The sequence below is a fragment of the Arabidopsis lyrata genome, assembly GCF_000004255.2.
Source record: "Arabidopsis lyrata subsp. lyrata unplaced genomic scaffold ARALYscaffold_1, whole genome shotgun sequence".
Lineage (NCBI taxonomy): Eukaryota > Viridiplantae > Streptophyta > Magnoliopsida > Brassicales > Brassicaceae > Arabidopsis > Arabidopsis lyrata.
Genome location: NW_003302555.1, coordinates 3031045 through 3056367, shown reverse-complemented (window position 1 = coordinate 3056367; position 25323 = coordinate 3031045). Strand labels below are relative to the sequence as shown.

Sequence of the window (25323 nt, the reverse complement as noted above, 5' to 3'; positions counted from 1 at the left end):
GATCATTTGCTAAGGCATAACCTAGATGTGATGCATATTGAGAAGAACTTTTTTGACAATATCATAAATACAATCTTGGATGTGCTAGGCAAGACAAAGGACAATCTAAAATCGAGATTGGACCTTCCTGATATATGTGAGCGTCCTGAGCTATATGTTATGGACAATGGAAAAGGTCCAATTCCAATCTTCAGATTAGATGCAAAGGGAAAGAAAGCGCTATTTGATTGGATAATCAATAGTGTTAAATTTCCTGATGGTTATGCATCTAATCTCTCGCGTTGCGTAGATATTAACAACGGCAAATTTTCTGGAATGAAGAGTCATGATTGCCATGTTTTTATGCAACGTTTGCTTCCTTTCGCATTGGCTGAACTTTTACCTAAAAATGTTCATCAAGCAATAGCCGGTATGTACTGTTAACTTAACTATTATTTTACTTAGATATATATATTATGAAAACATATTTACAGGTTTACTAATAAATATATAAAATTACTGCAGGGATAAGTACATTTTTCAGAGACCTTTGCTCAAGATCCCTCACAGCCGATGGCATAGCTCTCCTAGATAAGAACATTCCTTTGATCTTATGCAATTTAGAAAAAATATTTCCACCATCTTTTTTTGATGTTATGGAACATCTTCCGGTTCATCTTCCTCGAGAAGTAGCTCTAGGTGGACCTGTTCAGTATAGGTGGATGTATCCATTTGAAAGGTTCATGTTCCATCTTAAAAAGAAAGTGAAAAATCTGAGCAAGGTCGAGGGTTCTATTGTGGCGCAGAGTATAAGTGAAGAGACTTCATATTTTTCTTCGTACTACTTCGCACCTAATGTTCAAACAAAAGCTAGAAAACCAGGCCGCTATGATGATGGCGGTAAGAAACCTTCTTACCACACCGATATCCCAAAAATATTTACAGAAGTAGGGCGGTTTAGCGGAAAACAACAGTCAGTTTGGTTGACAGATGAAGAATACAAACATGTGCATAACTATATACTTCGTAACTGCGAAGAAGTATTACCATATGAGAGGTATTTTAATTCTCTCTATATATTTATTTTGAGTAGATTTTTTTGATTAATTTGATGGGTAACTTTTACAGAAAATTTGTCCAAAATATCAAGAGCTCATATCCACAGAAAAGTGATAACGAAATAGAGATCATGAAAGAAGAAGAATTTCCGAAGTGGCTAAAATACTATGTGAGTTGAAAACCTCTTTTTTTTTTTAATTGGATTGTACTAAGTTGCTAAACTGTTAATTCATATTTGTAGGTTAAATCAGCGTCTTCTTTGGGTGAGCCAGTTCCAACGTGGCTTCGAGAGTTAGTAGGAGGACCACTTTCTGAGACGATTTCATCGCCAATATATTGTACTCGTGGATATGTATTTAAGAGAAGGACTGCCTCAAAAAATAGACAGACCGTCAACCATGGAGTTGTTGTGCGTACGATGGATGAAGAATACTATGGTGTGATAGAAGACATTTTAGAGGTCGAATATCCTGGACTCATAAAATGTGTGCTTTTCAAGTGTCAGTGGTATGATCCTACAAGGGAACGTGGTGTTCGACTTACCAAATTTGGCGTTACGGAGATTAACTCGTCGAAAAAGCTGAATAAGTATGATCCATTTGTTCTTGCATCCCAAGTCGATCAAGTGTGCTATATTCCATATCCTAGAGTTAAACGCATCCATGATCCGTGGATCACAGCTACACAAATTAATCCAAGAGGAAGAGTAGATGGAGTGAAGGACCACGATCCGATGCAACAAAACTCTGTAGACTCTATTAGTGTGGTTGAACACTCTCTTGAAAACACTATATTGGTTGATGTTGAAAATCTCCATCTTGATGATGTTAGTGTAGGTGGTGATGACAATGCAGATGAATTTGACGATTCTGACAATTCAAGTCGGTCAAGCGACTCATCAGATTCAGATGATCATGAGTAGAACTATTGTTTTTTTTTTGTTGTGAGCTCTTTGTTCCTTCTACGATTTGCTTGTCTTTTTTGGTTCATTCAGATACATTTTCCGTTTAGTCACTTTCTTCTCCCCTTGTGTTTCAGTTCACTGATTTTGCGATTTCGTTTTGAGTTTTTGAGTTCATTGCTCTCGATTTCATCTAAATTATCTTCTGTAAGTACAATCTCAAGTTTACTATTTTAATGACTAACAAGTTGGTGTTGAGATTGTGTTTTGCAGGTTAATCAAAGATTGTTTCAGGTATTGGAGTAATCTACGATTTTGGAAATTCTGTTTATGAACTAGCTGGTTCTTTATTGACAATGGTTTGTTCTGAGTGGTTTTATCTCAGGTATCCAGGTTAAAGAGGTTAAAAGTATCAATGAAGAGTTTTGCAAAGCACAAGTTTGTGTGTTGCAGGTTTTAACCTTGGAGTTTGTGTGTTGCAGGTTTGTGTGTTACTACAAAAGAACGCAACTTTGTTTCGAAATTTCGATCCTTGGAGTTTCAAGATTGTTTTTTTTTTTTTTTTTGGTTTCATCCTTTGGGTCCATAGCGTTGACAGGTCCTGCTTCGTTTGGCTGTAGATTACAAATCTGATTGCTTTAGGGTTTTGTCTTTTTGCCGATTTTGGGGATGGTTGATCTTTCAATTGAATCCTCAATCTGATTGCTGACATTAGAATGTTCATTCCAGTTTTGTCTTAATTCCCATCTAGTTGGTGAAAGGGTTTAGATTTTGCTTGAAATTTATGCTTCAGATGCGTTGAAGTTGTACTGTTTATAATTCTGTGTTGTACTCGGATTCAAAGTTGTTGCCTTTACATGTCATATATCTGTTTTGGCTATTTCATGCCTCACCATTGAATCCTTCGTTTCAGGCCAATCAACCATTTACGAGAGCTATCTTTCAGGCCTGAGTTCACTTAAAGGGTCCCTGCTTGGTTTGCTTATGAGACTGACTATTGTTTGTGGAGTTGAATAATATCTGCAAATGTCAAGTCTTCTTAATGTACTGCCACATATCCTTTATATCAATGTGTTGCAGTATTACTAATCTAGCTTCTAGGATTTATTCATGTCTATCATTCCTCTAACTAGTGGTAGTTCCAGTCCTCAAATTTATCAGACTGTTCAGGGAGAACGTTTATTTTTAGAAAATAATGCAAAAATGACCCCTTTCTTTGGCTCTCCCTCTCAATTTTCATTTTTGATTCTCATTTGCAGATATATCACTGTAGCTCTCTTGGATACTCAGGACTCAGGGCTTCTCAAAACTGTGCAAGCAATCTGGTGACCAAGAAGCTCCTGTTATCTTTCTTAAGCATAATGTGAGTATTTGATTTCTCATCCATGAGTATAAACATTGCAATGGGTTGTACGTTTCAGCATGGGAGAGCAAAAAGCTTAAGTCAGGAAAACGTAGTGGAGAACAACACTAAAAAACCGACTCGTGAGTTTGATATACTACAATCTTGCAGATTAATAAGTCCGAGATAGAGCATGGTTAAAAGTGTTCTGAGGGGCTGCTCACATGAAGTCTTTCAAGCTTGAATCAAGGTGGAGAATGTTGAAGTATGATCCAACCTTGAGACTCATTTAGCATGTTGGAGAGAGCTAAGTCAGAACGTTTTGAAAGAAGATTAAGAAGAAGCTACTGGTGGAAATAGAGGGTCTCAAGTCATAGAATAAAGAGTCACGTGAGTGGAGGTGAGAAGAAACGACACGATGCCGTTTTAGCTCTATAAGAGAGACTCGAAGCTTCTTCTTCACATACAGTACCAGACGAGAAGATTCAAGATTCTGATTCTCAATTTTCTAGGTTTCTTGGTGAGAGTTAGGGAGAGAGAGAAGTGAGAGAGAGTAATTCTCAGGTCCTTCTTGTTCTTTATCTTCTTATTCTTCGTCTTCTTAGATAGAGAGAGTTAGTGTGAGGGATCTCCATTGAAGAGCACCATTATAACCTCTTGAAACATTGGATAGTGGATTCGGCTTGTGAGGAGCAATACCTCACCGAGACGTACCTCAAAGTTGCGGTTTGCAACAGAGGGAACTCGTAAATCTCTTGTGTCCTTAGTTTATGTTTTATCACGTAATCGCAATAATCGAAGAAAGCAAATCAGTGTGAAATTGAGTCTGATTTCCAACAGTGATGTTGGTTATTCAAAATCTGGGTTTTGGTTATTCATAATAGTTGTTATTAACTTGATTAAACAAGAACAGAGGTATTGTTTATGAACAAAGGTTTGTTCTTTCATTGAATCTGTCGGCTTTATGATGAAAAGTGTTGTTTATGAAGATTTTTTCAAATTCGATTTGGGTTTTCTCAGTTTGTTGTGATTTTTTGATTGATTGTGGTCTTGAGAGTTTCTTAATTTTGATATCATAATTAAGAATTTTCTTTTGAATGATTTGAAGGTTTCTCTTGAGGATTGTACCTTGAACAATGAAGAAGCTTTCACTTTCTAGGAATGCTCTCTGCTCAAAGTGTAACGGTTAGTACATTCGTTCACTCGACGTCATTCTTTTAATACGTTTTTCGGTGGTATTGCAGTGTTCTCTCTCTTTTGATCTAATCTTTAGCTCGTTCTTGAATTCTATAATGGTTTTAGGATTGAAAAAGTTGTGTGTATGGAGATAATTGCCTCTAAAATGTCTTATTCTCTAAATTGCCGCTTATTATTTTTACAGAAATTTAGAAATTGCCGCTGTTTTTTTAGAAAATTTGTTTAGCGAATATATCCCATTAATTTCGGTTGGTTTTACCACAACTATTAATACCCATAACCTCTTATGTTAACCCTAATTTTTATTTAGCGATCCCCACTCCACAGGTTCTTTACTACTCTTCACGTCTCACCACCGTAACTCTTCTTTTCTACAGGTAATTTTATTACTTTTTTGATCATAAAACTGGCTTTGTTGATGAATTTTCTTGTTAATTTCGAACTTTGTAACTGAGTTTCTTTATCTATTTCATGAACTCATGTAGACATGGGGACTTGGGATGACTATATGGCTTATAGACGAAGGATGGACCAAAACCTATTGGGATCGAGTTCTCAACAGATGAGTGACTCCCCTACAGATGCTGGAGAACCGTCTAGAGTACCTGAGACGCCTACAAATGGACAAAGCTCAACGGATCCAGCAGATTTATTGACTCTGGACCAATTGCTTCGATCTGCAGGCCGTGCAAGCCTAAAAAAACTTGATCCGAGAAGAATGAATGGTGATGGATGGTAAATTCCACTTAAACTTCTGTTTTAATTCTGTAACTTTATTCTCTGAGTTTTTGTTCTCTTAGTAAGATTAGAGAAAAAATGTGGTCCGTGAATGACTTGAATGAGTTGTCATGATAGATTAGTTTATGTTGAATTAGAAGTCAACGAAACCTAACATGGCTTTTTTTTTTCTTAATCTAAGATAGTAGATTCATTACAGCCTAGTTTGATTATTCTATGTGCAAACACTATGTCTAAGCCACTTAATTAGTTACAAAGTTTACACTATGTCTAAGCCACATAAACAGAGCTATTAGAACAAGCGTATCATTGATTTATATTTATGATCATTAGCGTTGATTTCCTGTTTATATAACTACTCTTATATTTATTAACATACAAGGTTTGAATACACCAAGGGGATTACTAAGGCTGTGAAAAAAATTGTGGAGAGCGATTTCAAAGAAGTGGCTCCTAATTGGTCAACACTCTCAAGCGATACCAAGTTACGTTGGTTCAAAGCATTTGCGGTATGTTTTTTCTATATTTGTTTTGTCAAAGTCTTTATAATTAGTGTTACTATTTAGACATTGTTATCTATTTGATTTTCATTCTTTTTATTTGATCTTGTAGCAAAAGTATAATTGGCGTTATGAGATAACAACACTTGTTCAACATGAGTTTGAGACTTTGTGTGCATCTCGTTTGCTGGGATATGTCCATGAATGGAAAAAGGCATGGAAGCAAGACAAGGGGAAGCCCCAATGGATGTTAAACTCTGTTTGGATTGGTCTTATTGCTTTCTGGGAAAACGAGAAAAGCATCAAGAGAAGCAAAACCAACTCCAAAAATAAGAAGAGCGATCATGGTGGCTTAGGGATAGCTAAGCACACATGTGGGTCAATGCCATATGTCCGGAGAAGAGAAGAGATGGTAATTTGTTTTATTTTTTGCATTCGATATAGTTTCTATCAAATTCAGTCCAAGTTTTCTATAATGACATATTTGTGTGTTTCAAAACTGTTTAGCGTGATAAGGTGACAGGAGAGCTCCCAGATATGGTTACTTTTATGGAAGCAACCCATAAGAGAAAGTCTGATGGTGTATTTGTGTGCAAAAAAGCTGAGTTGATCGCCAAAAAATGTCGAAACATGGAGCACCAAATTCTTAGTCAAAGAGACAATGATGATGGTGACACTTTGGACACTAACCATCTTACACAAGAAGAAATTGATGCCATTTACCAAGGGGTAAAATGCTGAAACTTCTATTATTTTTTTAATTATACTTCATGTGTTTTTTTTTTTAACCATACTTTATGTTTTTAATACTTTTTTCTTATGTGAATTGTAACATGCAATTTTGAAATTCCAAGAACTTCAAGTGAAGAAAGGCAAGAAATTTGGCTATGGTTCAATTCCGGAAGCTGATCCTAGTGTTGATGCATCTCCAAATTATGAAGAAATGTATCTTGAGACTCAAGAAAAGCTCCAGAAATCGGACCAAGTGATTGAGGGAATGCTGCTGAAGTTTAAAGATGTTGATTTTTGGATTACTATGATGCAGAACAAGTTTCCAAATGAAGTTCCACCTTCCATGATAACAACAATGAACACCAATGGTGGTCTTTGAATTCAATTAGTAATTTGGTTTCATTAAGACTTTAAGCATTTAGGATTGTTTTTCAATATTATGTTTGGATGTTTAAGTGTTTTGAGATTTTAAAATGTTTACCTATTATGATTTTTAATTTTATTATTTATTTTTATTTTTATTTATTTCTTAATTTTATAATATTTTTTTATTAAAAATTACCTAAAAAATATATTCCAACAAAAAGTTGATAAATGGTTCATGAGACATTTTGTTGGAAACTTAGTAGAATATATCAACATATTTTCAACGATTAATTTCTGATAAAATTCCAACAATTAAATCATCAGAAGTTTTTCACAAATTTACAAGAAAAATAGCAATAAATTTTCAACAATTAAATTATCAATAAATTTCTATGAAGTTCCAACAAATAAGGCGTCGGAAATTTTTCACACGTTTCCAAGAAAACATTTCAACAAAGTTGCAACAAATATGTTATTAGTAGTTTCCCATAAACAAACTTTCAGAATTGTTGAATATTTGTGACAAATTATCAATGACATTCCAACAAAATATATGTTGGAACAATTCGTTAGAAACTTCACGGTAAATTCCAACAAATATCCAACAAAAAAATTATCAGAACTATCCAACAAATTGGTCATAGAATTACTCGATGGAAACGTTTCCAATAAATTCGTGACAAATGTAGATTTCCAACGATCATATTCCAACAAATATATGTTCTATTGAAAATTTATTGGAAACATATAATTCCTACAAATTAACAACATAGATGGCTGTTGGAATTTAGCTTTTTTCTTGTAGTGTATATCTGCTTTCTCTGCATTACTTGAGTAGTTGGGTTAGGAAATTAAGAGACTAAATCACAGCCTTACATGTGGCATAATTTGACAAATCTTGAACCAAATTTCAAATGTCTTGCATCTAATGAGAATCTCAACTTTTTCCTTTGTCAAGATGATAAAAATGGACAATCATCAAGAGTGATGTAAGCTATTTATCATGTGTTCCTGGAGTTAAGTCTTAAATATAAAAAGGAGAAAATCTTGATGTGTGCATTATGCCATGTAGTGCTAATAGGAACTTAATTACATGAATCCTGCAACACTCTTTGCTCCCTTTAATCACAGGAGGTTATGTTTTCTAGATATTGATATGATGTTATGTTTGTTCATATTGCATTGATGATGCATGATAAATACCAAATGAAGAGTGCAAGAATGGATGCAGTTCGAAGCAAGGTGATGAAGTGACAGTAGTCGTGTCATGTTTCGTATTGGGTCATAAGATTCGTCTTAGATTCATACTTCAAGCAATTTGATCTTTATATTCGGTTCTTCAAACAACGACGCCATTAACTAATTTTTTTTGGAATGATTTTATTTTGTTTATTTATTTTATTTGTTTGTTTAACTTTTAATTTCAATTTAAATGATATATGACATGGCATAATGATTGGTTAAAACTAAAGGGGGTGAATATAATGTTTCACCCCTAGGGGTGAACCCAATAATTGTTCCTTTATGTGGTTTAATTTGCATGCTTGCTTGTTTGGAATTACTTAATTTGTATAATTATCTATAAGTTCCTGAGAAAGTGTGCTAGTGGGTGCAAAATTCCCTAAATATATATATATATATATTGTTAAATGTAGCTTTGAGGTTGTTGATTGGTTGTAATAGACGATGTACAGTCATACGTGTGCTAATGTAGACAAGGAACAAGAGATGGAGAACAATGTAGCTATAAAAAGAAAAGAAAAACAAAACAAAGTGGTTACCCTAAATATTAACTGTACCTGAGATGCATATCTGTTGTTTGCTGGTTATTCGACCTTAGTCAAAGTTTATAACAAACCCTTCCTAGTCTTCTTCCTTCCCAATCGAACTACAAACCCTAAATCATTCCATTAGATTTTCTTGATCCCTAAGCAATTCTCTTCGTTAACTTTTGACTTTCTCCTTAAAATGGATACAGAGCAGATGGACATGAGTTATTGGGACATGACATGGCGAGAATACAATGAAGACAACAACACGTCTCGCTTCTGCGAGACACACCCTTACATAGTAAATTCGCACGGGATATGGGAAGTTTTGACTTACAAGAGAGGGATGAAATTCTGGGAATATCCGCTCCCGAATCTTGAGATCTTAATCTTTTCTACTTTTTTTATATGGCGGCTTCTCGACATCTCATTCAACAGAATTGGTCTTCGAGTACCTAGATTCACCTATATGATGATCGTGAGTTTTCTTAACCTCCCTCTTCCCTCCACGTTTTAAATTTTAAAATCAGTACGGTGCATATTTCTAAATGTTGTAATGTCTTGTTGTTGAAGGCAGGGATAATCTTAGGTCAAACTTGCCATGTAAGCAACAAGTCTTGGCTCCATAACATTTTTTTCCCTGATGATAACCGACCAAAGGTCGCCGAGACGCTAGGGGCTTTCGGCTTCGTTTTATATTGGTTCCTCAAAGGTGTGACCATGGATGCCGAATTGCCATTTAAGACGGAGAAAAGGTCTAGTGTGATCGGATTCATTACAGTATTTATACCCTTGATTTGTGGCAGCCTCACATTTAGATGGAGAGAACGAAGAGGGAACATAAGCTTGTTAAGGACGGAGTACAGGTTGATCATATTCTTGCAAAGCATATCCGCGTTCACGAGCATTGACACACTCTTAAAAGACCTCCAGATCAAACACTCAGAGTTTGGGCGGATAGCCCTCTCTGGGGCTATGGTGACTGACATGTTGGCTTTTGTTGTAACATTTTTCAATGCAATCTACTGGGAAGGATTTTACGGCTTTATGCAAACCATAGGTTTCTGCCTCTTTGTCGTCGTTATGATCTTCGTTGTGAGGCCAACTATGTATTGGGTGATCAAGCAGACTCCAGAAGGGAGGCCGGTCAAGGATTTCTACCTCTACTCGATTTTTGGGCTTGCTTTCGCCTCCTTCACCTTTTTTGACAAGGCTATTCATCTTTTTGGACCTGCGGGATCATTTGTTTTTGGCTTGACTGTTCCGAATGGATATCCATTAGGTGCTACTTTGGTTCAAAAGTTTGAGAGCTTTAATCTTGGAGCTATCTTGCCACTCTTTGGATCATTAACCATGATGCAAGTAGATCTCTTATGGTTGGTCAAAGAGAGTGGAAATTTCATACGGATGGAGGGTCAAATCTATGAGGTCATTTCCTTTATTCTTTTGGTGAATACAGTAAAATTCGTTGTTACCACCATAGCCGCGTATGCTTTTAAAATGCCCTTGAGAGACTCTTTTGCTTTAGCCCTTGTGCTTAGTAATAAGGGGATCTTCGAGCTCGCCTACTACACGTTCGCGGTTGAAATAAAGGTGCGTACAGTTAACTCTATATATTTAAAATTGAAGACTAATTATTAGTTTATTGTCATAAAACTTATTAAAATATTTGGATATCTTTCACAGCTAATAAGGCCAGAGGTTTTCACAATCCTAGCAGCCTTCTCCCTCTTGAATTCTATCTTTATACCAATGCTCTTGGAGCTCGTGCATGACCCAACCAAAAGATTCAAATGCTACCGAAAAAGGAATTTGGGCATCTTGAAAGACGGTGCGGCTCTCCAATGTCTTATGTGCGTCTACAAACCTGATCACATAACTTCCATGATCGACCTTTTGGAAACATTTAACCCATCACAAGATTCTCCAATGGCGTGTAACACACTTCACCTTGTCGAACTTGTGGGTCAAGCCAATCCTATGTTCATTTCCCACCAGTTGCAACAACCAGAGCCCGGAAGTACTTCTCTTTCCGACAATGTCATAATCTCCTTCCGTCGCTTCCAAAGACAATTCTTTGAATTTACATCGTTGGATATTTTTACTTCCGTCTCCTTGTCCCAACACATGCATGAGGACATTTGTTGGCTAGCCCTATCCAGAAGCCTATCTCTGATTGTGCTTCCTTTCCACCGAACCTGGTCCGTTGATCGATCCACGATTATCTCCAACGATGATAAGCTGAGAGTGCTCAACCTTAACGTCCTGAGACGTGCCCCATGCTCTGTTGCAATCTTCATCTATCGCAAGCCCATCGTCGAATCTCATATGATTAATTCCCACAGCAAGGTAGTGATCATAACCGAATATTTAACACTTTTCATTTTCTTTTTTTTATTTCAAACACCAATTAATCCGTTTGAATATGTGAAAAATATAAGTTTCAGAATTTTATAAAATTTCAGAAAATATTTTAGCAACGTCTAAATGAAGTGAAATGCTGAAAGAAAATGGAAAATGATATTTTCATTTGTGTTTGTAGTATTGTATATAACTTAATAAAACTAATTCCATCTCTGCAGATATGTTTGATTTTTAACGGTGGAAAAGACGATACAGAAGCTTTGGCGATAACAAATCGAATGAGACTGACAGACAAACGAACAAGGCTAACGATCATAAGATTCATTCCAAAATCTTCTGAAATGGATAACCATGAGTGGGAACAGCAGCAATCGATTAACCTAAAGGAGTCCGTGACTAACCTCATTGGCTCCAACATCAAACAAAATGATGAGAAGGTGACATATATCGATAAGGCGGTTTCTGATGGATCTGAGACCTCAAGAATCTTACGAGCAATGGCAAATGATTATGACTTGTTTATCGTTGGAAGAGACAGCGGAATAGGTACTGAGGCAACTAGCGGAATTAGTGAATGGACAGAGTTCGATGAATTGGGACCCATTGGAGATTTATTAGCATCACATGAATATCCTTCGAGTGCATCAGTGTTGGTTGTACAAAAACAAGTGTACATTCATCATACAAAAAGCCAAAAAAGAATATCTTTCTAAGAAATAATGTGAGATATGTTCAATGCTCAGCTGTTCAATGTTGTATTTCTCTACATCAAAAAGATTAGTTTAGGCTGCGTGAAGTTGTGGAGTAAAATAAATTCGAGTTTTTTCTGCATATGATGATAAAGTACTTCACGATTTTGATCGAATATTGAGTTAACAAAATTAGAGTACTTTCCTATGGCGAGCCTGCTGCATGATCACCTTCCAATTATAGCTGCCTTTGTTATCACAATTCAAAAATATATTCTCTTACAGTAAATGCATCCTTGATTTGAGAGTTTTAATTTTGGATAGAAGAATGTTCAAAAAAAAAAAAAAAGCAACCAAAGCAATAAATATATATGGGCCTGATTGGCAATTGTTTTAGAGTCTTTACAAAGCAAAAAAATTTCTAAGCATTGAAATATATCCAATCACGCTTTAGAAGCTTTGGTTTTTTTTTTTTTTTTCTCACAGCCAAAATATTTTCATAATTAATTTTTTTGGCTGTATAAAACTTTTTTTTCTAAAGGATACAATTTTCAACTTTTCAAAATTTTAAATTCTACAGCAAAAATATTACATCACTAAAATCTACAGTCACATCCAAAACATCTACAGCGTAAAATCTACAGTAAAAAATCTACAACTAATGCCGGAACCAATCAGGCACATACTATATTCTCTTGTTGTAATAACATGGTCTGTTTAACACACTTTATCACGTTATATTAAGATCCTCTTTATTAATAATGGCTAAAGAGGCATTTTATTTTAAAGTAATACAGCTTACAAACGCCAAAAACAAAGATAACACCTGGACCAGACAATCCCTATATTTATATCCTTATGCTAATTTTAGAGATATTTTGGGATCTGTGTGAAACCATTTGACCGGTTTTAATTCTAGTTCTTCCTTTGACTGCAAAACCTTTTCATCAAGATTTTTTGTTGTTTTTGGTTTTACGTAGACAAGATTTGTCCCAAATGGATGCAGAAAATGCGACTTGGCGCAAAGAGCTCATGTGGGACGACGATGGGAAAAGAGCAGAGATGGGGACGAAGATGTTTTGCGATGTAAGTCCACATATAATGTTGAACTCACATGGCGTTTCAGAGAAAATGGATTCTGGATATAAGGGAATGGAATTTTGGGAGTACCCTCTTCCACAATTGGAGATCATAATTCTCTCCATATTCCTATTATGGCGCTTATTTGATATGTTGTTCAAGAAGTTAGGTGTTCCTATCCCCAAGTTCACCTCCATGATGCTTGTACGTAATTACGGGTTTCAAATATCAACATTTCCTTGGCGATGTTCGAAGAATATAACACAAATTTTCTCTTGTTCTTGAAGGTTGGGGCAGTCTTAAATGAGGTGTTTGGATCGATGCAAATATCATGTTTTAAGCATATATTTATCCATGATAACAAGTATATGCCAAAGGTTGCTGATACTATAGGTGCATTTGCTTTTGTCCTAGATTGGTTCCTAAGAGGAGTGACTACGGATGTTGGAATAATCAAAAAGTCAGGAACTAAGAGTGTTGTAATTGGAATCACCTCAATGATCATCCCATGGCAAATAGGAAAACTCCTTTATTCATCTAGAGAGAAATCAAGTATCCTGACCATGACAGAAAACGAGTATAACGTAATGACATTCACCATGAGCATGACGCCTTTCACGTGCGTCAACATGTTGCTTACTGACCTCAAGATAGTTCACACTGATTTCGGCCAAATAGCTCAGTCATCGGGAATGGTAACCGATGTGCTTGCCTTTTTCTTGACTGTATGGGCTTACATTAGCCGTGATGAAACTCAAGGAGTGAAGATGGGATTTGCTTTTATGGCATTCTTCATTTTTGTGTACCTTGTGCGACAATTTATGCTGTGGGTAATCAGACATACCCCAGAGGGAGCGCCAGTGAAGAACATCTATCTCTACATTGGTCTCTTGCTGGCTTACTTATCTTATCTTTACTGGAACCGCTTCTTATTCTTCGGACCGCTGGGGGCATTTGTTCTTGGTTTGGCTGTCCCTAACGGACCGCCTTTAGGATCGGTATTTATACAAAAATTCGATAGCTTCAATGAGGGCATTTTTTTACCCCTCTTTGGCTCACTTAGCATGATTAAACTAGATTGGTCATTTCTACGGAAGGAGTTTGGAGATGAGTTTGGAGATGGAAAACATCTCCATGGACATATGTACGAGTGTTTTTCATTCCTTCCCATCGTATACATAGCGAAATTCGGTACTTCGTTTTTAGCCGCCATAGCTACAAAGATACCTTTGAGAGACTCAATTATCCTAGCTGTCATTATGGGCACCAAGAGTAGTTTTGAGTTGGCTTACGTACTCACAGCCTTCGAAAAATACGTAAGAACATTTTTGCTATAGTCATATAACTTAATTTGTATATCTTTGTTATAATGTTTTTCATTCTTTAACAGAGGATTAGTCTGGAGGTTTTGTCGCTCCTGGGCGTATACATTCTCGTAAACTCTTTGTTAACACCAATGGCTATACATTTCTTGTATGACCGGTCTAAAAGATTTGTGTGTTACGGAAGAAGAAACTTGAAACAGAAGTCAGAACTGCAAACGCTGGTGTGCATCAACAAGCCTGACAACATAACATCGATGATTAGCCTTCTCAGAGCAACTTCCCCATCTAAAGACTCTCCAATGGAGTGTTGTGTTCTGCACCTAATAGAGTTACAAGGTCAAGCTACTCCCACGTTTATCTCCCACCAGCTTCAGAAACCAAAGCCTGGAAGTCGGTCTTACTCCGAAAATGTCATAAGCTCTTTCCAACTGTTTCAAGAGATTTATTGCGACTCCGCTTCCATAAACATGTTCACGTCTTTAACTTCCGCTAAAGAGATGCATGAACACATATGTTGGTTTGCTCTTAGTCAAGGTTCAAATCTTATTCTCCTCTCGTTTCACCGCACTTGGGGGCCTGACGGAAGTGTCGTTATCTCAGACGATCAAACCCTAAGAACCCTTAATCGTAATGTTCTGAAACGAGCCCCTTGTTCTGTCGGAATCTTCGTTTATCGCAAACCAATTTGGCAAACCAAAGCCCTAGAATCTCCATGCCGTGTAAGTAACTCTACATTTTTTTTTTAATAACCAAAAAGTTTCAGATTATATTTGTTCATTCTAAATGTTGAATATTATTGATTGTCACATATTGAATGCAGGTGTGCTTGATTTATGTGGGTGGGAATGACGACAAAGAGGCCTTGGCATTAGCTGACCACATGAGAGGTAACCAACAAGTGATTCTAACGGTGATGCGTTTGATCCCTGCGTCTCATGCCGATGATATTAGCAAGAGGATTCATAGTCAAATGGTAGACATGAACCGTCATGAAGATAGGCCTCGAGATGACTCAATCATCATTGATTGGACGGTGGGGGATGGTACAGAGACTTCCAAGATTTTGCACTCCGTGGCTTACGACTATGATCTATTTATAGTCGGTAGAAGAAGTGGGTTTGGTACTACAGTCACTAGAGGACTCGGGGATTGGATGGAATTCGAAGAACTTGGAATCATTGGAGATTTGTTAGCATCTGAATATTTTCCTTCTAGAGCCTCCGTGTTGATCGTGCAACAACAAGAATGAAAAGCATTTCTCAGCTTTAGTTTTTATCTTTTTTAAAGTTGAGGAACTCTGTAAACAGACCCCACGCGCCCAATTTTTCAAATTTTACAAAAACAGCAATTTCTGCATGTTTTGGTCCAGGGATTTCGGAGAGGTGGCGTTGACGCGCTCGTTGTGAGAGTGGGTAAGATAGTTGAATTTCGCAGTTCGACAACCAACCACGCGCGCCACGTTTGGGCTGACTTTATACTGTCCATTATAGACCCACATAAGTTTAAAAGGCCCAATAACAAAAATTAAAAATTAGGGCACAATGTATGAATATCCATTAGTGATAGCATTTGATGTAATTTATCATTCGTAGTTCTTTCACGAAGTTTTAAAATGTTATATTTGCAGAAACCTTTGAAATAATCATCACAATTTGTCCAAATTTGAAGTTGTAGAAAGAAATTTTTTTGATCATTCGGATCTATTAAAGATTTGGACTAAACCCTAATTACAGGTAAGAACCCTGGATAAAATCGTGGTCTTTCGGCAAATCCGAACCATCAGTGTCCTTAAGATATAGTAGCCCGCTTCTTCAGCTGGTCCTAATTTGCCCCAACATTAAGGAGAGAGTGGCGGGTGAAAATTCTGCCGCCAATATTATATCACCTATATCTTCAAGGTTGCAACACTTGTCCTTCCCTAAAGCCCTAATCTCAAAATCGACTGATGTTAGCGATTCGATCGTCGAATTACCTCCGATGCTTACCTTCTCTCTGTACTAAAACCCAAATCTCTCAATTCTCCTCCGTGTTACTGTCTTTTAGCCGCCAAGTTTCCCACTTGCGCCTTAGCTCGTGCCATAGAGCCATGTCTTCTTCCCGCCCTTCTGCATTTGACGCTCTCATGTCCAATGCTCGTGCAGCCGCCAAGAAGAAGACGCCCCAGACCACTACATCGTCTCGCTCTCCGAATAAAAGGAAAATTGGGGAAACCCAAGATGCTAATTTGGGCAAAACCCTTGTTTCCGAAGGTACACTTCCAAAAACGGAGGATCCGGTGGAGCCTATTTCTGATTCTGCAAAACCCAGATCGGATACGTCGTCAATTGCGGAAGACTCAAAGACCGGAACGAAAAAGGCTAGGACTTTGAGCAAGACGGATAAAATTGACGAAATGAAGAGCAAAATTGGATTGTTGAAGAAAAAGCCTAATGATTTCGATCCTGAAAAAGTGTCTTGCTGGGAGAAAGGCGAGAGAGTTCCGTTTCTGTTTCTCGCATTGGCTTTTGATCTGATTTCAAATGAAAGTGGCCGGATTGTGATTACTGATATTCTGTGTAACATGTTGAGAACCGTTATTGCCACCACTCCTGAGGATTTGGTTGCTACTGTTTATCTTGCGGCAAATGAGATTGCCCCTGCTCATGAAGGTGTAGAATTGGGAATTGGTGAGGGTACAATTATCAAGGCTATCTCTGAAGCTTTTGGTAGAACTGAGGATCATGTTAAGAAGCAGAATACGGTATGTTGACTTATATAATTCAATGAGCTTGTCTGGTGTGGAATGTGGTTGCTATTGGGTTTTTGAATAAGAAAATTGTTAGCAGTTCTGAAATCGAACCCGATTTTTAGGAACTGGGAGACTTGGGGCTTGTTGCAAAAGGAAGCCGTTCAACTCAGACTATGATGTTCAAGCCCGAACCATTGACTGTTGTCAAGGTGTTCGATACGTTTCGACAAATTGCTAAGGTAATTAAAACCTTCTGGCTTTTGAATGCTTGAAATTTTGGTTATGCTTTTAATTGAGATTCAATCAACCTTTTTCTTGTCTGACTGCATATAAGATGAGTGGGACTATTGCATGTTAACTATTGCAGGAAAGTGGAAAAGATAGCAATGAAAAGAAGAAGAATCGAATGAAGGCACTTCTTGTCGCAACAACAGACTGTGAACCACTTTACTTAACACGTTTACTTCAGGTATGCATCAATGCCACGTTTTTTTTTTCTGCTCATTCGTTTGGGTTTCTTATTCCGCCCTTCTTAATTTACCTTGCAGGCAAAATTGCGGTTAGGGTTCTCAGGTCAGACTGTCTTAGCTGCCTTGGGACAAGCTGCTGTATATAATGAAGAGCACTCAAAGCCACCCCCAAATACCAAGTCTCCTTTAGAAGAGGTCTGCTTTCTCTTTTAGTTTTTGTATCTCCCACTTTTATATCAGAATCCATTCTTACTGAGTTCTGTAAGTAAATATATATTGTCTGAGCTACCATAAGGATGTTATGTGTGGCTGTAGGATCTCTATGTAGAATTCTTGGAGAAACGTCACAATTTACCTCTTATGCATTTTTGTAATGTTATGTCACTACACTTCTTTCCTGGATCCATCCTTCTTCTCTGACTTTGTAGGCTGCGAAGATTGTTAAACAAGTATTTACGGTACTTCCTGTCTATGACATTATTGTTCCTGCTCTTCTAACCGGTGGAGTGTGGAATCTTCCAAAAACTTGTAACTTTACATTGGGTGTTCCAATTGGACCCATGCTTGCAAAACCAACCAAAGGTGTAGCAGAGATACTGAATAAATTCCAGGACATCGTTTTCACATGCGAATACAAATATGATGGGGAACGTGCACAGGTGATATATTGGTGTCTACTGAATTAGGATGAATGCTATTCCTAGATCTGATCTGAGTTATTTAAGTATGGTTTGGCTTATCATTAATCAATTTCTGCAGATACATTTTTTGGAAGATGGTACATTTGAGATATATAGTCGAAATGCTGAAAGAAACACTGGGAAGTACCCGGATGTTGCTCTTGCATTATCAAGGTAAACATCTGGTGTATCTGGTTGAAAATGAAAACATTAGCGAACCAATCTTTCTACTAAAGTTAGTGAATCATCTCTATGCAGATTAAAGAAGCCCTCTGTGAAATCTTTTATTCTGGATTGTGAGGTTGTTGCTTTCGACAGGGAGAAAAAGAAAATTCTTCCGTTCCAGGTAACTCATAAGTGAATAGCGAGGTTCTGATATTCAAGTATGGTTGGTTGCAGCCTTATATTCTGTCTATTCATTTAAGACATTTTATTTTATAGAAATGCCACAGAAATGTTAATGTGTTCTGGTTTCCATCTTATTAGCCAGTGAATTAACAAAATAAGAATAGCTATAATGCTCTTTATATCAGATTTTTCAGTTTTGACACTGTCTAACCAATACTTTTGCCAACATTACTGAACAAACCTTGTTACACATGGATATTTGATGGCACTTTTCGCAGATAGTTTTGGTGATTCACCTTATTTCTGCTTCTGATCATACTTAAGTTTAGTGTTGGTGTGAAGAGGATAGTTGAAACTTGAAATATATCAATTGGTATTGTTAACCTGGATTGATTTACATTACTTGAAGCTATAGCTACTTTAACAATTTGACTTGATGTCTAGGTTTTTTTTTCTTTCTTTTTTTTTTTTTTCAGATTTTGAGCACTCGAGCCCGTAAAAATGTGAATGTCAATGATATCAAGGTTGGCGTATGCATCTTTGCTTTTGACATGTTATATCTAAATGGCCAACAACTTATCCAAGAGAATCTTAATATTCGCCGAGAGGTGAGCAATATCAGTAAATCATTATAATATTTTGTTTTTCTTTGGTTTCAGTCAAGTAATTGTTGTGCAAATATGTAATCATTTGTGTACACCTTGCTTCTAGCAGAAGCTATACGAATCATTTGAAGAAGATCCTGGGTATTTCCAGTTTGCAACTGCTCTAACATCTAGCGATATCGATGAAATCCAGAAGTTTCTTGACGCTTCTGTTGATGTTGGGTATATATCTTGACAGTTCTCTGTATCTCTATCAAGTGCAGTAAACGTTGGTGTAAATTGTTGCATAGCATTTTCTCTTTTGTAGCATATTAGAGATTTTGGTAGATATTTACTGCTTTCGGGTATTTTTAATTTAGAGATTTTATCTTTTACATGTTCAAGGGTATGAAATTTGACCATACTCGTAGTAATTGTTGTCTAGCATCTTCTCTTTAGTAGCATCTTTCACCTTGATCTGCGTTCACGTTAAATTAGAGATTCTGGTAGATATTTCACTCATTTCGGCTATTCTTTTTTAAGTAGTTGTCCACTTATCTGATATCTGTTTAAGGATATGCTAAATTAACCATGCTTGTAGTGATATATGATATGACATTGACCTCTGCCTCATTATCCCTATGCTGTTTCAAATTTTCATCATGTGTCTTCTGGGTGAATATAACATTTTTAGCAATTTGACCCACGCTTGTTGTGATTTCTTTACACTCCTATGTCTATTACATCGGCCTTTGCCTTGTTATCTCTATGCTGTTCCAGTTCATCTATATATTTTATTTTGCAGCTGTGAAGGTTTAATCATTAAAACATTGAACTCGGATGCTACCTATGAGCCTGCCAAGCGATCGAATAATTGGCTAAAACTGAAGAAAGACTATATGGACAGGCAATACTCTCTTAAACATTTTTCTTAAAATATTTTAGATCAAACAGTTTTTTCCTGACTCTAGGTTACATATGCAGCATTGGGGACTCAATGGATCTTGTACCAATTGCTGCTTTCCATGGACGTGGCAAACGCACAGGTGAAAGCCATTAAAATATATTGGGTGATACATTCTTCAACCTTTATGCTCTTAACAAAGCTATATCATTTCCTTCTAGGTGTCTATGGTGCATTTTTACTCGCTTGCTATGATGTTGATAAGGAAGAGTTTCAGAGCATTTGTAAAATCGGTCAGTCCAATACATAAATTCACCTTGGCATTTCATATTTTGTATGTGCTGTGTTCACTTTCTCAAGTTTCTTATACCTTGGTTTTACGGTTTGGGCTACTAGGTACTGGATTTTCTGATGCCATGCTTGACGAACGGTCGTCCAGTCTTCGCTCTCAAGTGATTGCTACTCCAAAAGTAGGATATTCCCTTCTTCTCTATGGCCTCCTTTTGCTGCAATATCATATATGTCGCTAGCCTGAATTCCTGTTAATTGTAATGATTCAAATATCCAGCAATACTACCGAGTTGGAGACAGCCTCAATCCAGATGTTTGGTTTGAGCCCACTGAGGTAGGATTATGTTTGCTTGTACTCAAAATGTTTTTATATTTAATTGTTTCGACATTCTATCTTATGGGTTAAAAGGAAAGTTAAAATAATATGCTTGCTTAAAGGTCTGGGAAGTGAAAGCAGCTGACTTGACAATTAGCCCTGTGCACCGTGCAGCTACCGGCATTGTGGATCCTGATAAGGTTTTACCATTCTCTGACTTGTTTTCTTCTTTGTCCTTTTTGGTTTAAATATATCTGCTGAAATATTGTTTCTTAGAAACTTGAGCTATTTGATTTATGTTTGAGCTGACTGGGAAATTGTTACCTATTGACTTTCAATTTTGTTTCGTTAAAAGGGAATTTCTCTTCGTTTTCCTCGTCTACTTCGTGTACGGGAAGACAAAAAGCCAGAGGATGCAACATCATCTGAGCAGGTGAAGTTTCCATCCTAGTTACACTCATTTGTTTTCAATACTGGAAAGACAAGAGCAGGCTGGTTTCGAAACTCTTTCATCTTTTCTAATTTTCAATTTCCCTGCACATTTTCAGATTGCTGATATGTACCAAGCTCAGAAACACAATCATCCAAGTAATGAAGTCAAAGGTGACGACGATTGAACAACTGTAATCTGGTCTCAGAGCATATTTCCTCGTATGTACGACATTGATGCGTGTTTGAGTTTTCGACTGTATCTGCTGGTGTAAAACTGTTTTTAGGAAAAGTTAATGAGAGGTTCTGGAAAAAAAATCCCTACACTCATCACAACTGCCCTGGTTATATCACTGAGCTGTCTATGATTGGCAGAAATGTGGAATATGTTTACAGTAGAAACAGGATACTTGAAGCAAGATAACTACATCATTGGCTTCGGCGTTTAATAATTTTCAGCGGAAGACGGGCCTCTGGGATGTAGTCTCTCTTGGCGAAGTAGACTCATTGCGGTGAATCATCTTTCTTCCTACATCCTGTTGTTGCAGTATCTGTCATGACAAGCAGAATTTGAAAGGAGAGCTGAGGAGGACTGGTGCTGCCACTGTGGAAGCGGCCCTGCCTTCAACAGAGCGGCCTTGAATACGGCTGCCCTCTGAGGAAACGCCAGTTCAATGATGCTTGAAATCTTCCTTGGCTGGTATTGAAAGATCAAATCTGCAGTACCTCTTATCTGTCTATTCAATGGCTTTAAATTCAGGAGATCACTCAGCTGACTTTTCTGGTTATACCTCCTGAAGGTTATCTCTTCCTCGGCAAAGAGACAGAATCATGTAAATAAATCATAATAATCTAAATAAAATGAAAAAATGGATGTAAATATATATTAGGTGGGTCTAAACATTAGACTTTAAAATCAGTAAGGGTAATAGGTCCACAAATTACACATTAATTGGATTTGGGCCGAGCGTAAAAAGCGATACCTCAACAGGCTTAAACCTCTTGGTGACGCAGAGGTTTTACACGTTGTTTTCCTTCTTGTCTGAACTGAAACTGAAACGCCTTTACGAAAATTCTCCCTGAACCGATAAATCGCAGTCGTTTGTGTTATCGGGGTAAGAACAAATGGATCCCGACAGGTATTCCACTTTATCTATCCACTAACATTTGGCTTATGATCTGATTATCATTATATCAGACAATTTTTTAGTTATAAGCTCTGCGCCAACAAATACGAAAATGGTCTTTGGTTACGGAACAATCATATTAGCTTATAGAAGCTTTAACTGGCTTCTTTGGTGGTTGTTATCTTGAAACATTATTGTCAAGTCTCTGTCTTTCGTTAGTAGGCTAATCGAGATCTTTGCTGTTTCTGGTAGAATCCCTTGTAGATTCATTTCAGCATTAAGTTTACATTTTTCTGAAATGTTTGAGCCAAAGTTTTGGTTTTCAAATTGAGTAGTTGAGATTAAATTTGACACTTTTGCTATCTTTTAAAGGTTAAATTCTCCAAGCACCTGTACTGTCACCATTGAGGTTTTGGGGCACGAATTAAACTTTGCTCAGGTATGTCTGACTCTTATATTCCTTACAATTTTTACATTCAACTTAATTCCTATAGTTGTATGCTCACCTTTTCAATGTCTTAGACCTTTGTTCTTGTGTTTTACTTTTGTTCATCTATTTCACATGTTCTGTACTTCTAACAATGTGTCATGATGCCACAATTCTACATGATAGGATCCTAATTCGAAGCATTTAGGAACAACCGTGTGGGATGCGTCCATGGTGTTTGCCAAGTATCTGGTATGATCTTTCTTATCCCGCTTGAATTCATAGATTATCCTCAGAGATTAACTTCTTGGAGTGTGTAATGTAGATTGGTAACTAGGGGATCACTTAAATATTCTTCTTCGGTGAGACTCTAATAGGTTTTGAGCCAGTTAACCCCTTCTGATTCTATTTACCAAAGAACTACAACATAGAAGAGACTTGATTAACTAGGAAAGTTTCTAACTCTTGACCAATGCCAAAACCAAGATCCTAGACCAATACAGAATGATATTAATGCATTCTCCTCGCCCCTTTAACCCTTTTGCTCTCAACTAACCCGTTTAAGGTCTATTGTTGAGCTGGCAAAGCTAGACTTCCTGCTCAACCCCTAGGTTAGTTACAATAGCCTTGTCTGACTTCCTGAATATTTACAGGGGAAAAATTGCAGGAAGGGAAGGTTTAGTCCATCTAAACTGAAAGGGAAACGTGCTATTGAACTAGGAGCAGGTTGTGGCGTTGCAGGATTTGGTACGTAATTACATGTATGTATTGATATCTGGAGGATTCTCCTTTCTTATGTATGGCTATATCTTTGCTCGAAACTGGAAATTTTTTTTTCTTTGAAACTGGAAATTTGGCATCTACAATTGGAGTTTGTGTTCATGTGTCAGCTTTGGCAATGCTGGGGTGTGATGTGGTTACAACTGACCAAAAGGAGGTATTACCACTACTAAAGAGGAATGTAGAATGGAATACGTCCACAATCTTGCAGATGACGCCTGGTTCAGGTTTGTGTCAATACTGTCTTCTCCAAGTAGCCAGCTCGCTTCTTTTACTGCTTGAGTCTGTGGTATCTATAGCTTTCTTCATTTTGTTATGCCAAGTAAAATCTGTAGAACTAACTCGCAATGTGAAGCTTACTTTATCAGCTACAATTGAGTTGTTATAATTATTGTCTAATGAAGTTGTCATTCCTTGTAGCATCCTTTGGATCGCTCCGAGTTGCAGAACTTGACTGGGGAAATGAAGATCATATAAGGGCTGTTGGGCCGCCCTTTGACTATGTCATCGGTACTGATGTTGTAAGTTAATCGGAATCTTCAAATGATTCACTCTAATTGAATAATTTAGTAAGACTGATTTCATCCCAAGGTAGACTGACCTCACCTTAAATTTTTTTTTAGGTATATTCTGAGCAGCTTCTGGAACCTCTATTGCGTACGATACTTGCGCTATCAGGGCCAAAGACAACAGTTATGGTATGAATTAAGATACTTGGGATATTTGATTTAAAATATCATTAAACTACAAGATCATTCGCTGTTGTTGTTTTATAGTTGGGATATGAGATACGTTCGACTGTTGTTCATGATAAAATGCTTCAAATGTGGAAAGACAACTTTGAAGTCAAAACCATACCGAGGTCCAAGGTACATTGATGCCACAGTCACTGTTAAAGTTTCATGAACTATGCACCCGCTTATTCTGTAACAAAATCTGCAGATGGATGGTGAATACCAAGACCCGAGCATTCATCTGTACATCATGGCACAGAAATCTCCTGCCGAGAGCTCTGGAAACGTGAGCCGAGATGAAATTGTTATTGACACAGACGAAACAAAGTGTAAGACGAAAGTCCCAACTGGAGAATGCCAGAACAGGGTGGAAGAGGAAGCTGTTGTTACACATGGTCCTCGTCTAAATGAAGATAGTTTGTTGATGAGACTACGGGACGGAAAGCTAAGTGAATGGGAGATGAGAAGGTATGGTACAGTTGCTGCACAGCTTCTCCGTGACGTTAAGATAGATGTTAAGGTGCGTATATACCATTGTTGTTATGAAATCTTTTCTTATATAAAAAATAATTCTTGTGTAAATTTTCTTTGAATTTGCTTGTAGGTGAAAAAATAACTTTGCATTACCGACTTTCAGAGCCTTGTTCCTCAAGATCCACCTCTTTGATTTTTTTTAGTTTTGGTACCAGGGAGAATGTAGACAATGAATTAATCTTGTAGATTTCTTTCTATTAAATATTAATGATTTAGCTGGAGAAATTGTCTCCTGAGTCCCTTTTTGTCCAAGCATCGTCTCATATCTCCCCTAATAAAACACAATTTTATTTTTATTTAAAATTAAATCGAAAACTATGGATATTACTGATATACCCCAACCAAAACCTCAATATTACTGCTAAAACCTGGATCTATTCGAACCAAACCCGATCCATTCTCTCAACCCACCAAATTTCTTTTGTTTTTGAAATCGAAAACGAGAAAACTCATCCCCAATTCAAAGAGAAAACCCTAACCGTTGGAGATTCTCTTGCTCCGACTTCCTCTCCTCTTCAAATCTTCCCAGAAACTGTAGTTGAGAGATTGCGAAATCATCTTCCAACTTTATTGATTCCTTTTCTCGTTTCTTGTATCCCGTTTCGAAACCTCTCCGATAATGCCTCCAAAGAAAGGGTTAAAGAGGAAGAGATTAACAAAGGCAACGACGGTGGAGCCAGGCTCGACGGAGGAGCCATCCCCGACGGTGGAGCCATCCACCACAACGACGGTGGAGCCAGGCTCGACGGAGGAGCCATCCTCGACGGCAATTGAGGGAGAACAACAAGTCCCGGAGACATTAAGTCCGGTTTTAGAAGAGTCTGACAAGAATGAGGAAGAAAATTCAAAGAAGAATGAGGAAGAAGAGAGTGGCGAAGAAGAGAGCGAAGAAGAAGAGAAAGAAGAAGAAGGGAATGAGGAAGGAGAGGA

The 25323-nt window shown here is 37.3% G+C and overlaps 6 protein-coding genes across 11 annotated transcripts; all 6 read left to right on the top strand.

Moving 5' to 3' along the window:
• The first annotated feature begins 1114 nt into the window (after positions 1-1114).
• Positions 1115-2181, top strand: LOC110225294. The gene is made up of 2 exons (XM_021014667.1): positions 1115-1207; positions 1280-2181. Exons 1-2 carry the CDS (start codon positions 1169-1171, stop codon positions 1958-1960), a joined length of 720 nt encoding a protein of 239 aa, XP_020870326.1. The 5' UTR covers positions 1115-1168; the 3' UTR covers positions 1961-2181.
• A 1458-nt stretch (positions 2182-3639) lies between these two features.
• On the top strand, positions 3640-6504 carry LOC9328503. Of its 4 annotated transcripts, none has more exons than XM_021011016.1 (6): positions 3640-3845; positions 4390-4466; positions 4964-5213; positions 5599-5725; positions 5829-6128; positions 6224-6504. In XM_021011016.1, exons 2-6 carry the CDS (start codon positions 4418-4420, stop codon positions 6455-6457), a joined length of 960 nt encoding a protein of 319 aa, XP_020866675.1. In that variant the 5' UTR covers positions 3640-3845; positions 4390-4417; the 3' UTR covers positions 6458-6504. The 4 variants fall into 4 exon arrangements, with proteins under 4 accessions (XP_020866675.1, XP_002892441.2, XP_020866674.1 ...); XM_002892395.2 differs by lacking the exon at positions 3640-3845 and adding an exon at positions 4165-4196 and having other exon boundaries at positions 6224-6503; XM_021011015.1 differs by lacking the exon at positions 3640-3845 and adding an exon at positions 4165-4215 and having other exon boundaries at positions 6224-6503.
• A 2005-nt stretch (positions 6505-8509) lies between these two features.
• LOC9328502 (cation/H(+) antiporter 6A) lies at positions 8510-12165 on the top strand. The gene is made up of 4 exons (XM_002892394.2): positions 8510-9061; positions 9157-10176; positions 10270-10932; positions 11166-12165. Exons 1-4 carry the CDS (start codon positions 8783-8785, stop codon positions 11658-11660), a joined length of 2457 nt encoding a protein of 818 aa, XP_002892440.1. The 5' UTR covers positions 8510-8782; the 3' UTR covers positions 11661-12165.
• An 11-nt stretch (positions 12166-12176) lies between these two features.
• On the top strand, positions 12177-15663 carry LOC9328501 (cation/H(+) antiporter 6B). Its single transcript, XM_021012183.1, has 4 exons — positions 12177-12920; positions 13004-14032; positions 14107-14760; positions 14862-15663. The coding sequence occupies exons 1-4, from the start codon at positions 12633-12635 to the stop codon at positions 15288-15290; spliced, it is 2400 nt and encodes a 799-aa protein (XP_020867842.1). The 5' UTR covers positions 12177-12632; the 3' UTR covers positions 15291-15663.
• Positions 15664-15866: 203 nt separating this feature from the next.
• LOC9328500 (DNA ligase 1) lies at positions 15867-21121 on the top strand. Its single transcript, XM_002892392.2, has 17 exons — positions 15867-16781; positions 16892-17008; positions 17137-17238; positions 17318-17434; positions 17668-17898; positions 17999-18093; positions 18178-18265; positions 18744-18875; positions 18982-19094; positions 19657-19758; positions 19836-19897; positions 19977-20048; positions 20152-20225; positions 20324-20380; positions 20485-20562; positions 20718-20795; positions 20911-21121. The coding sequence occupies exons 1-17, from the start codon at positions 15987-15989 to the stop codon at positions 20977-20979; spliced, it is 2382 nt and encodes a 793-aa protein (XP_002892438.1). The 5' UTR covers positions 15867-15986; the 3' UTR covers positions 20980-21121.
• A 503-nt stretch (positions 21122-21624) lies between these two features.
• Positions 21625-24618, top strand: LOC9328499 (protein-lysine methyltransferase METTL21D). 3 transcript variants are annotated; one of them, XM_021012181.1, is made up of 10 exons: positions 21625-21930; positions 22291-22357; positions 22532-22597; positions 22999-23092; positions 23236-23352; positions 23549-23646; positions 23749-23823; positions 23902-23994; positions 24068-24379; positions 24464-24618. In XM_021012181.1, exons 1-10 carry the CDS (start codon positions 21917-21919, stop codon positions 24473-24475), a joined length of 948 nt encoding a protein of 315 aa, XP_020867840.1. In that variant the 5' UTR covers positions 21625-21916; the 3' UTR covers positions 24476-24618. The 3 variants fall into 3 exon arrangements, with proteins under 3 accessions (XP_020867840.1, XP_020867839.1, XP_020867841.1); XM_021012180.1 differs by having other exon boundaries at positions 21627-21930; positions 23546-23646; XM_021012182.1 differs by lacking the exon at positions 21625-21930 and adding an exon at positions 21990-22166 and having other exon boundaries at positions 23546-23646.
• Positions 24619-25323: the final 705 nt, after the last annotated feature.

Bases quoted from the DNA above. Each gene is read 5' to 3' on its own strand.
- LOC110225294 (XM_021014667.1), top strand. From the start codon at position 1,169: ATGAAAGAAGAAGAATTTCCGAAGTGGCTAAAATACTAT. The intron at 1,208-1,279 runs GTGAGTTGAAAA...TCATATTTGTAG, and splicing joins CGAAGTGGCTAAAATACTAT to GTTAAATCAGCGTCTTCTTT.
- LOC9328503 (XM_021011016.1), top strand. From the start codon at position 4,418: ATGAAGAAGCTTTCACTTTCTAGGAATGCTCTCTGCTCAAAGTGTAAC. The intron at 4,467-4,963 runs GTTAGTACATTC...GAACTCATGTAG, and splicing joins TCTCTGCTCAAAGTGTAACG to ACATGGGGACTTGGGATGAC. The intron at 6,129-6,223 runs GTAATTTGTTTT...AAAACTGTTTAG, and splicing joins TCCGGAGAAGAGAAGAGATG to CGTGATAAGGTGACAGGAGA.
- LOC9328502 (XM_002892394.2), top strand. From the start codon at position 8,783: ATGGATACAGAGCAGATGGACATGAGTTATTGGGACATGACATGGCGA. The intron at 10,177-10,269 runs GTGCGTACAGTT...TATCTTTCACAG, and splicing joins CGTTCGCGGTTGAAATAAAG to CTAATAAGGCCAGAGGTTTT. The intron at 10,933-11,165 runs GTAGTGATCATA...CCATCTCTGCAG, and splicing joins TGATTAATTCCCACAGCAAG to ATATGTTTGATTTTTAACGG.
- LOC9328501 (XM_021012183.1), top strand. From the start codon at position 12,633: ATGGATGCAGAAAATGCGACTTGGCGCAAAGAGCTCATGTGGGACGAC. The intron at 12,921-13,003 runs GTACGTAATTAC...TTGTTCTTGAAG, and splicing joins AGTTCACCTCCATGATGCTT to GTTGGGGCAGTCTTAAATGA. The intron at 14,761-14,861 runs GTAAGTAACTCT...TATTGAATGCAG, and splicing joins CCCTAGAATCTCCATGCCGT to GTGTGCTTGATTTATGTGGG.
- LOC9328500 (XM_002892392.2), top strand. From the start codon at position 15,987: ATGTTAGCGATTCGATCGTCGAATTACCTCCGATGCTTACCTTCTCTC. The intron at 17,899-17,998 runs GTGATATATTGG...CAATTTCTGCAG, and splicing joins ATGATGGGGAACGTGCACAG to ATACATTTTTTGGAAGATGG. The intron at 20,563-20,717 runs GTTTTACCATTC...TTTCGTTAAAAG, and splicing joins GCATTGTGGATCCTGATAAG to GGAATTTCTCTTCGTTTTCC.
- LOC9328499 (XM_021012180.1), top strand. The intron at 23,093-23,235 runs GTACGTAATTAC...TTCATGTGTCAG, and splicing joins TTGTGGCGTTGCAGGATTTG to CTTTGGCAATGCTGGGGTGT. The intron at 23,824-23,901 runs GTATGAATTAAG...GTTGTTTTATAG, and splicing joins GGCCAAAGACAACAGTTATG to TTGGGATATGAGATACGTTC.